Below are 11,252 nucleotides of genomic sequence, written 5' to 3'. Positions count from 1 at the left end.
GCCTATGGGCTACAGCATTTCGAGTTCGAGCAATCACTCACTCGACTACTAAGCCTAAGGGCTAATCTTATTTCGAGTTCAAGCAATCACTCACTCGACCTCTAAGCCTACGGGCTACATTACTTTGAGTTCGAATCACTCACTCGACTATTAAGCCTACGGGCCACATAATCCCTAGTCCAAGAAAATACACTCGATTATTAAGCCTAAGGGCTATTTTTAATTCAAGATTGAGCAAACGCTCACTCGATTATAAAGACTACAAGGTCCGACTTCGATCAAATTTCCTAAAGCCTCGAACTTATCAAAAACTTTGCATAAGGCATGAATGAAACAAAATCTTCACAAGGCAGAGAATAAAACAGAGGCAAGTCGAGAAAAGAAAAGATCTTTATATATATATACAAGAATGTTTACAACGTCCGAATAGGACCCTACATACAAAGGACCAAAATAGAAACTAAGGGCTAAGTTTCTTGGTTATCTCTGGGGAAGGTCTCTTCTCCATTGGGCTCCTCCCCGCTATCGGAACCACTCTTGCTCCCATCATCATCATCATCATCATCATCATCGGAAGCCAAGGCTTCAGCATCAGCTTCAAGCTCTTTAGCCCTTTTTATTTCTTCGGTGAGATTGAAACCTCGAGCATGGATCTCTTCGAGGGTCTCCCTCCGAGATCGACATTTAGCAAGTTCAGCAACCCAATGTTCTTGAGTGTTAGCAGTCTCGGCTGCCTCTCTTGCCTGTACCTAAACAGCTTCATCATTGGCCCGATAGATGACAACAAATGCATCCGCATTAGCCTTTGCTTTTTCGGCATCAGATTTGGCCTTAGCAAGTTCGGAGGCCAACCGAGCCTCGAGCTCCTCTATTTTCCTTGCTTGAACCGAGCTCCTCTCTTTTAGACCTCGAAGTTGACTTTCGGCAGATAATAATTGGGCCCGAATAGTTTCCTTTTCTGCAGCAAGGCGGTTCATGCCATCTTTCCATCCCATGGTCACCGCCCTTATTATATCAACCTTCTCAAGAAGCTGCCCGATTGTCTCGAACTTCTGCTGCAGCTGTGAGATCAAAATATTAGCCTCCGATCCTAAATCAAGCCCATGCGTTTTCAAGATTACCATTACCTGCTCAGTCAGGTCAGTCTGGTCTTGATGAGCCTTGGCCAACTCAGCTCGAAGGCCCTTGATTTCTTCTTCCCTTTGCCCGGAAAGGAGTCTAAGGGCGTCCCTCTCCTCCGTGACCCGTCGGAGGTCGGCCTTGAACCAGTACAGATCAGCTCGAGACCGAGAACATACTTTTTGATGAACCGTTGCGGCCTACGAAGAAAGAAGAAAAGAAGTTAGAAAAGAATAGCAAACATAAAAGTGATATCGACAAAGGGAATTAGGTCTTACCCGATTTAGAGCTTGTTGCACTTCACAGAAAAGGCCCGACACATCACTAGGGCCAGCAACGTCCTCAACACCAGTAAACAAATCACAGAAGGGGTCTTCCCCTTCATGAGACCAGTTTATCTCGAGGCCCCCCAGAGCTTGGGCTTTCCAAATCGCCCCTTTAGAGAAAGCAGGGATAGTGGGCGAGTCTCCGATCACTATTGCCCCAAGCGACTCGCTTTGGGCGTTCTCCTCGGTTCGGAGAGCCTCGGGATCGGCCATTTCAGATATACCCATCGGTTGTCGACTTCGGTGGGAGGCATCCTCGACCTCCATTAATTCGGGGACTTAGCCCGAATCCTTCTCCAATACCGCCTCAGTTCGAGGCGGAGACGCACGAACCATCATCGATCCAGCTACATTTGAGGCATCGATGGTTTTCTTCACTCGGGCCACCAGTACAGACCCGTCATCTTCTTCTTCCTTATCTTTATCCCTTAGACACCGAACTGATTCTTCGGTCAAAGGGATGATATCCTTACTCGGCTTACGATCCATTCTCATCTTCGGTTTTGGATCTTCGGAAGCATAGGCCCATTTTCTCTTATTATCCTTCACCGGTTTTGGAACAAAGGCCGAAGCCTCTTCCTCATCGAACGGGGGCCTCAAAACTGCATCTTTGCCCAGGCTTACACACAAGAAAATTGATTAAGTATATGGAAAACGCTTCGTTCGAACTATCAAAGATACGAGAAAAAAGGCTTACCATGATTTTTGGCCTCCCATCGGCCCTTTGACAAATCACGCCATGAGCGCTCGACGTATGTAGAGGTCGAATCCAGGCCCCATACCCAGTTCTTAAGGTCAGGAACTACACCGGGCTTCCAAGGAACCGCTGCATCACAAAGGGAGATATTAGTGAGAAAGAGACGAAGGAACAAAATAATAGGATATAACGACAGAGTTACACTTACGCTTCATGTTCCACTCCTCGAGAAATGGCATCTTCTCGGCCAGTATTAGGTCCGAAGTCTTCACTCGAACGAACCTACCCATCCAACCTCGATCCTTGTCCTCGTCTATACTCAAAAATAGAACCTTAGTGACCCGGCGCAAAAGTTTTATTAACCCGCCTTGAAAGAGGCGGGGGCTGTACAATCGAATGAGGTGGTCGAGGGTGAAAGGCATCCCCTCGATCTTGTTCACGAAGAAACGGATCAGAATAATGATCCGCCAAAATAAAGGATGGATTTGACCTAGGGTTACCCGGTATTGACAGCAAAAATCGATGACGACATGGTCGAGGGGGCCCAATGTGAAAGGGTAAGTATACACACTGAAAAACCCTTTCACATAAGTGGTGATATCTTCTTCAGGAGTCGGGATTATCACTTCTATTTTCTCCCAGTTACAGCCTTTCCTCAGCTGCTCGATATGCCCCTCGGTTATCGAGCACATATACCTTGATATTGGCTCGAATTGACCGGGAACCGACGAGCCTTTATCGACTTAAAATCGGAGGTAAGAACATATGCCCCGGGAACATACTCCTCAGGTCGTGGCTCCACCGGTGTTTTGTCGATGGTAGGCTGTGAAAAAAAGGTTTTTCTTTTTGAGGAACGGTTTTAGATGTTTGAAATGGAAAATAGAAGGAGATGACAAAGATGTGGTATTTTGAAGAAAGATTTTTCAGTAAATATCACAGAAGAAAGATATTTGCAGAAAAATCACAGATTTACAGATGAACTCAGAAGATGCGAGAAAGAACTTGGAAAATTTAGAGATTGAAGATTGAAGATGTAAAAGTGATAAATGGTAAAAGGAGGGGTTATTTATACATCGAGCGATGACGGTTCAATATCAGCGGTGGCCGACCACCATCTGACACGCATTAAATGCCTTGGTAAACTTAACCGACGGGACAGCTATCACGTACGTCATGGTCAGACTCGATGCAAACGTCAGTGTACATCCAATCGAGCCGTTGTGAAGTCATATCATTTCTCGCCACATCCTTCCCGAGAAACGAGGGACTATCTGTATACGGTTAAAATTGATTTCAGCCTCCGTACGACTGATCGAGATGGGAACATAATGGACCGAAAAAAGTCTTCATAATATCGAGATGGGATCCGAAGAAGGCACAAACGAGCTTCGAATTTCAGGGATAGTTCTAATACCGAGTTCGAAGTCATTATCTAGCTCGGGTCCAAATCGAACTATGATGAGAAGCGGTGAAATCGAGCTTAAGGGTCAAAGGCCAACCAATACCGGCCTAATACTGGGCCCTGCATCAATATCGAGCTCAAACTCGCATCAAGCTCTAAAACTGAAAACCGACCAATACCGAGTCCGATCAAGATCGAGCTCGTAGACAAGAGTCGTTACAACCACACTAAGGAAAAGAATCTCAGCGGGAATTAAAGAAAAGCTGATTTATCATGGGTTCCCCACTATGTATTTTTAATTATATCTAAAGTAGGATCCCTCCACTATAAGAGGGATGGCTATATTTCTGTAAAGGGGATGAAGTCAGTACATTGTAACTCAAATATCATACACTCCCATAATGAAGAATTATCCTTTTTAGCTTCATAAGATTGATTCATCTTGCTTAATCCATAAATCATCATCTTTTCAACTTTGCTTATTTTTCATCCTTACAGTCAATATTCGATATTCTTATTTACTCTTACGATTTGTGTCAAGTTATATCACATACCCTTAGAACTACGTATAAATTCAACTCTATCCGTTTTTCGGGTAAACAAGTGTACTGTACGGTGAGGAAAATTGTCCCAATTTGCAAAATTTGGGAGTTTTTGGACGTTGTCTAGTCATTTTTATATTTGGGTGATTGAAAGAATATGGAGTAACTAGTTCATGGGTCAAAGAAATTGTAACAAACATAATTCCTGAATGCAATGAAATGATTTATCTGCTGGAAGTTTTGGATGGTGTTGTTCTTGTAGACTAGAGCATATTGTTACCATTTTATTTTATACTCTTTTTTATTACATCAAAGAAGGGGGAGGGGAGGGGAAGGGAATGCTATGCTATTGATGGGGTTTAAACTAATGGTGTTAATCGGGCCAGGCCGGCTCACTAATAACCCGGTTCGACTCGGTTCAGCCCGGTTCAGCCCGGTTCGGTAAGGGGTGGGACAGGTTGGTTAGGGTAGGGGGTTGTGCCGGACGGGGTCAGGTCTTTTTTGGTTACCGGTGCACCGGAACCCGGCTAGCCCGCTAACCCTTCCAGCCCTATCCAGCCCAATTTATGTTGTAAATTTATTTTACTTTTTAAATTCCAACCGGTCAATAAAAAATGATTGTTAGGCAATGGTCATTTTTTACACTTTTAGCCATTTTGGCCTATTCCCTTACTAAAATGGCCCCTCCACCCCCTAATAATTGATAAATTACATTCTTAGCCTTTTGATAACTATAAATAGCCCCCCTCTTCTTCATTATTTTCACAACTTGGCCTCTTCTTCAGCTCTAATTTTCTCTCAATTTTCTTTTGATTATTGAATTGCTTATTGCTCTCAAGTTCTCAATTAATTAATATTTCAAGTTTTATCAATTATTTACGGTAGTCACTACAAAATTACAATTATCAAGTGAAGTGTGGTTACCATTTTTGTTAGGTTCAAGTTAAATCATGTGCTTCTAGAGTGCGTTCACATATTTGGGAACACTTTAAGGTGGTAGAAGAAAATGAAGAAGTTCGCAAAGTAGAGTGCAAGAACTGTGGTCGAGTCTTTAATGTTCATCGAAAGTGGGAGGGCACAGCTGGTTTAAGAAGGTATATCAAGGGTTGTCTTGTGCGTCCTCCGAAAATTCATATTTAAGTTGATTTGAGACAATTTTGGTTATTTTGAATTTGTTAGACTTATTTAAGTTTAATGTGTTAGTTTATAAGACAAGTTAATTTGAAGTATTATTATGCCATGAAAATGTGAAATGAAAGCATTTGAAATTTGATCCTTACATATTGGTCTTATTAAATAATTTTATGTAGCTAATTAATTTCAATTTTTAATTTTTAAATTTTAAATTTCAAATTTAAAACTTTAAAGTTTAAAAGTTTAATTTTATGCCTTAAAATACTTATTTTATTATTTAAAAGTTTGCAAACACTTAAGTAACAATTATATTGAACAAGGAAACATAATACACTATAAAAAAAATTAACCCGGCCCGGTCCTGACCCGATAAGCCCGAACCCGGATGGACCCACCAAAATTCGAAATATCCCAGCCCACTACCAGCCCGGAATCCCAGTCCACTAACCAGTCCGTCCCACTAATCTGACGGGCTATATTTTTTCATGTGCAGTCCGTCCGGTAAACACCCATAGTTTGAACCCTCCACCTCAACTGCGAAAGGCAGGAAGCGACAAGGTTATCTTTATGAAGATGACATGGGTTGAGCTTAAGTGAAGAAGGGATGACTCATATAATCGATCCCAATTTATTTGGGACTGTGGCATAATCCTTTGCTACAACAATAAGAACAACAACCCAGTATAATCCCACTAGTGGGGTCTGGGGAGGGTAGTTTGTACGCAGACCTTACCCCTACCCTAGGGTAGAGAGGCTGTTTCCGATAGACCCTCGGCTCCCTCCCTCCAAGAACTTCCCACCTTGCTCTTGGGGTGACTCGAACTCACAACCTCTTGATTGGAAGTGGAGGGTGCTCACCACTAGAGCAACCCACTCTTGTCTATTGGTTTGATTTATCTTAAGGAATCAGGTTTTACCGGTTCAATCAAGAGTAAGGAAAAGACATCATCCACTGAAATGCAAATACTTTACAGCACCCCAAAGCTCTGAAGTAATTTATCAAGTTTCTTAAGTCAATTTAATACCTAAATAAGAAGTTTCTTTTGCTTTAGTGACAACTAGTAATGCATATAAGGACCCAGGAGCAGTTTAACACTTTACATATCCATTTCGTGGCCTATTCCAACACCAAGGGAGTATAACTGCTGAGGCAGTGTATGAAAGAAAAGTTGTAAAACATAAAACAAAAGAGTGAAAAATCAATATTAAAAATTAGGGTCATCAAATTTGGCCCAAGCCCAAATGACCCCACCAACCCGTCTAAGGTTGAGCTAGTTATTGACCCCGCTCATTTATTAAACTCAACCCATCTTGACCCAACTCATCTCAACCCATTTAAAGTGGGACTTTTGCATCTACCCGATTTTGGGATCACAATTGAATCTATATCCACTTTGCGAAAAAATTTGCAAGCCTATCCACTTTACGATAAAATTCAGACTTATCGGGTTTGAAGTTAAAAAAATTAGTCTGAAGTTAAAAAAAATTAGTCTGAAGATGCACTTAAGACCAAATAGGTCTAAAGTGCAACCAATTGTTTCATGCACTTAAGGCAAATAAGTTTGAAGTGAAAAATTGCACTTCAAATGCACTTAAGGCCAAAAGGTTTGAAGTGCAACAAACATTTTCCTACACTTAAGACAAATAAGTATGAAGTGAAAAATTGCACTTCAGATGCACTTAAGGCCAAATGGGTCTAAAGTGCAACCAATGGTTTCATGCACTTAAGGCCAATAAGTCTGAAGTCAAAAATTATATTTCAGATGCACTTAAGGCCAAAAGGTCTGAAGTGCAACAAATGTTTTCCTACACTTAAGGCCAAAAGGTCTGAAGTGCAACAAACATTTTCCTACACTTAAGGCCAATAAGTCTGAAATGAAAAATTACACTTCAGATACATTTAGGGGTCGTTTGGTAGGGTGTATAAGAATAGTGCCGAATAAGGTGTATTAGTAATGCAGGGATTAGTAATGCATGGGTTAGTAATGCAAGCATTAGTTATGCAGAGATTATTTCTTATCCATTATTTGGTGTGGTGTATTAAAAATTAAAATGCATTGCATAATTTTTAAGAAAATTAGTTGCTTACAAAAATGCCCTCCATATTCTTTAGCTTTAAGGATTTTAAGGATATTTTTATCTTTAACCATGCTAATGTATGCATTAATAGCCTTGATATTGCTAATACCCTGATTTTCTATGCAGTAGTTATACACAGGATAATACCAAATAGTGTGTATAATTAATGCTTGTATTAGTTACACACAGGTTGAAAAAGTGTATCAAATAAGATATTTTTTTTTTTTTTGGTAATTAAACTTTTATATACCAGGGAAAATATTTACAATCAATACAAAAAACCCTACATATATTCCTATGCTTCCTATACTTCCTCCCCCTTGTACTTCCTATTGTTATCTTTCTATTACTTCTAGCTATTATATTGGATAGTAATCTAGTTTACTTAGAGCTTTTCCTACTTCCTTGTTGCTTCGATAGTGTACTTCTTGTACTATTAGCTTGCCAATTATCTCCCAGTTCCTCGCTTTATCTTGAAATAGTCTAGCATTCCTTTCCTGCCAAACAAAATAGACACACCCTGCTAATACCATGTTGAACATCTATGTTTTTACATTCCTGCTTCTTATCCAGTTTTCTGCCAATTTCAGTCCTCTGACCAACCATATATGTTCCTGCTAATACCTTGCCATTTGAGCATCCTCTTCTATAGTTCAGCCGCATATTGGCACTCAAAGAATAGATGTTGTATAGACTCATTTGCCTGTGTGCATAGAAGATATGTTTGATCAGTTTGAATGCCCCACTTTAACAATCTATCCTTTGTGTATAGTCTGCCATTTGCCACCAGAGTTAGCATGAATATCCACCTAGGACACCCTGCATTGTTGCATACCAATTTCCTCCAGCTCACTTTGCTAAAGTCTCCTCGCAGTTTATGATATATGTGATTGATAGAGCAATCATGCATCTGCCTTAGATCTTCATAGTTATATCCTGTTACCTCAAAATTTTCTTTAGCTTTCACTATCTTCCTCATAATCCATGATGCTTGGTTCAGTTGCACTTCCTAAATATGTTTATTCTTTATGTAGTAGCAGTGCACCCATTGCATCCATAGCTTGTTCTTTTCTTTGCATAGATTCCAGAATTGTTTGCTTACAACTGCTTTGTTCCATAGACCAATATCCATTACATTAAAATCTCCTGCTGATCTGGGTTGGCAAACTTTCTCCCAAGCTAGTAGAGCTTTCTTTGAAATATTGTTGTCCCCTGTCCATAAGAAACTTCTACAAATTGCCTCAATCAACTTGGTAATCTTCTTTGGCAGCATGAATATCTGAGACCATTAGGTTTGAATGGAGAACAATACACTTTTGATGAGTTGAAGCCTCCCTGCATATGATAATAAATTGGTTGTCTAGGATGTAATTCTGCCCACTAGTTTGTCTATTAGAGATTGACATTGAACTAGTGAGACCCTTTTATAACTTAATGGTACTCCTAGGTATCTTACTGGCAACTCCCCTTTTTGAATGCCCAAGAACTCCAGTATGTCTGCTTGCATATCTTGTGATACTCCACCAAAGAATATGGAGCTTTTCTTCTTGTTGATCTCCAGTCCTAAAGCTTTTGAAAACTCCAGAAAGCAGTTGTATAGTAGTTTAATTGAGCCAATGTCACCCCTGCAAAACAACAAAAAGTCATCTGCAAATTCAAGTTGCATGATTTGCATCTTTGCACACTTAGGATGATAGTTGAAATCTGGGATGTGATGCAATGCCTTCAGTCTTCTTGTAAAGTACTCCATTGCCAACTCAAAAAGAAAGGGAGATAGTGAATCCCCTTACCTAAGTCCTTTCCTGGCTTCAAAAGGCTGAGTTGGTGAGCCATTCAACATGATAGTATATGTAACACTCTGCACACAAGTCATTATCCATTGCACAAACTGGTCTGGGAAAGCCAGTGCATTCAAAACCTGCTCAAGAAATGGCCATTCAATTGAGTCATATGCCTTATGCATATCCAACTTCATCATGCATCACCTATGCATATCCAACTTCATCATGCATCGAGGTGATACTCCTTTCCTTCCATAACCTTTAACTAATTCATGGCTTAGAATGATGTTGTCAACAATTACTCTTCCAGAGACAAAACCAGACTGGGTCTTATCTATTAGTTCATCTATAACTCCCTGTAACCTACTAGCCAAGACTTTTGAGATAATTTTATATAGTGTGGTGCAACATGAAACAGGCCTATACTCCTTGATATTGTCAGGGTTTCTGGCTTTAGGAATTAGAGTTATTGAGGTACAATTAATTGGCTTAAACATCTGTGATATCTCAAAGAAATTCAGCACAGCTTGTGTTACCTCCCCTTCTATGATATGTCATGGCTTCTTGAAGAAAACTGCATTAAGCCCATCATATCCTGGAACCTTTGGATCATTTATGTCTTGTAGAGCTTTCTATATCTCTTATCTAGTGACATGTTGAATCAGTTTAACTTGTTGATCTCTTTTGAGCGTTGCCCCTCTTTGCATTGCATTTGGATCAATTGCTGGAATTGCAGGAGCATTTGACCCTAGCAATTGTTTATAGTAACCAAGTATTTCTGCCTCTATGTCTTCATCCATATATAGTTGCACCCCAAGGTCATTTGTAAGAGCATGAATACCATTCAAACTATTCCTATTCTTCATATGAGCAAAGAAATATGCAGAGTTAGTGTCACCCAACTTCAGCCACGGTACTCTTAACCTTTGTCTATATATACTTTCCTCTATCAATATCCATTTCTCTAATTTTCTCTTTAGTTCCTTTTCTTCCTCAATTAATTTTGCATTCAACAATCTGCTGCTCATTTTATCTTGCACTTCCTGCAGCTCCCTTCTGATTACTTTGATTCTGTCCTCAACACCTTTGTAGTGTTGAGTGTTAAGCCCTTCAATTACTTGCTTAACTCCTTTTAGTTTATTCCATACTCCCTGTAGCTTCCCATCTTTCCCAGTTGTGCTCCATGCTTGATCTACTTCTTGAATAAATTGAGGATGCTCAGCAATGCAATTGAAAAATCTGAATGGGCTGCTTTCTTCCTCTGCATTTGTGAAATCATCAGCTTAAGTGGGGAATGGTCATAGAAAGATGGTTCTAGGATTTGTATACTCAGGCTAAGCATTGTCATCATCCAGTCAATGTTCACCAATCCTCTATCTATTCTGCTATATGTATGGTTATTTGTCCATGTGTAGTCCCTTCCCACAGCAGGTAATTCATTCATTCCTGTGTCACTCATGAACTCCCTACAGTCCTTTATTTCCATATCTTGTATTATAGTACTATGTTGCCTATCCTGGCTATTTAATATGGCATTAATATCTCCCATTGTTAGCCATGGTCCTTGCTGTAAGCTATTTATCTGCCTCAACTTCTGCCACATCCTCAACCTATCTTTTATGGTATGCAAACCATATATTGCTGTAAATCCAAATGCTAGTAGTCTTGAGTGAGTTCTGACCTGTCCATGTATGATTTGATCATCTATATCAGTTGGTTCAAAATTAAATATTCTTGGATCCCATTGTACCCATATTCTGCTCTTATTGTTATTGCTGAAATTTGATATCCACTACCATCCAGGAGCAATTTTACTGATTATACTACTAGCTTTCTGTTCCTTTATTCCGTGTTCTACTAAGGCTATCACTGCCTTTTTATTTTGCTTTATGAACTCCTTTATCTCCTTTTGCTTGTATGCTTTATTTAACCCTCTAATATTCCATGTGACCACACTCATACTGGTATGAATTGGGTATCCTGATACATCTCTTGTGCCCCATAGCTCCTCAGCTGCATACTGCTTGTTCATGGTTCATTTGTTGCTTGTTCACTCCCTAAGGATTGAAAACCATTGTTGTCAGCTAGTGTCTGTTCTTCAATTTGCTTTGCTTTAGCCATTCTTGCTGCTGATTTTCGACTGACTGTTGTCCATCCTGCTTCTTCAGGTTG

At 40.0% G+C, this 11,252-nt stretch overlaps 1 protein-coding gene across 1 annotated transcript; it reads right to left on the bottom strand.

Annotated features, from left to right (window-relative positions):
- Positions 1-1,724: 1,724 nt before the first annotated feature.
- On the bottom strand, positions 1,725-11,112 carry LOC142167185 (uncharacterized). The gene is made up of 9 exons (XM_075227345.1): positions 10,896-11,112; positions 10,410-10,784; positions 9,752-10,341; positions 9,323-9,577; positions 9,090-9,217; positions 8,756-8,924; positions 8,402-8,578; positions 8,214-8,308; positions 1,725-2,064 (listed from the first exon to the last, which is right to left on the bottom strand). The coding sequence occupies exons 1-9, from the start codon at positions 11,110-11,112 to the stop codon at positions 1,725-1,727; spliced, it is 2,346 nt and encodes a 781-aa protein (XP_075083446.1).
- Positions 11,113-11,252: the final 140 nt, after the last annotated feature.

Source organism: Nicotiana tabacum, chromosome 12 (genome assembly GCF_000715075.1).
Source record: "Nicotiana tabacum cultivar K326 chromosome 12, ASM71507v2, whole genome shotgun sequence".
Taxonomy (NCBI): domain Eukaryota; kingdom Viridiplantae; phylum Streptophyta; class Magnoliopsida; order Solanales; family Solanaceae; genus Nicotiana; species Nicotiana tabacum.
The sequence above is the reverse complement of the archived record's forward strand: the minus strand, read 5'-3'. Positions and strand labels throughout refer to the sequence as shown.

Excerpts from the sequence above, each read along its gene's own strand:
- LOC142167185 (XM_075227345.1), bottom strand. The coding sequence starts at position 11,112 with ATGAACAAGCAGTATGCAGCTGAGGAGCTATGGGGCACAAGAGATGTA. Across the intron at positions 9,578-9,751 it reads CGCTCAAAAGAGATCAACAA|ATGTTTAAGCCAATTAATTG; the intron begins GTTAAACTGATT and ends GAGATATCACAG. Across the intron at positions 8,925-9,089 it reads GAAGCCAGGAAAGGACTTAG|GGGTGACATTGGCTCAATTA; the intron begins GTAAGGGGATTC and ends GTTGTTTTGCAG.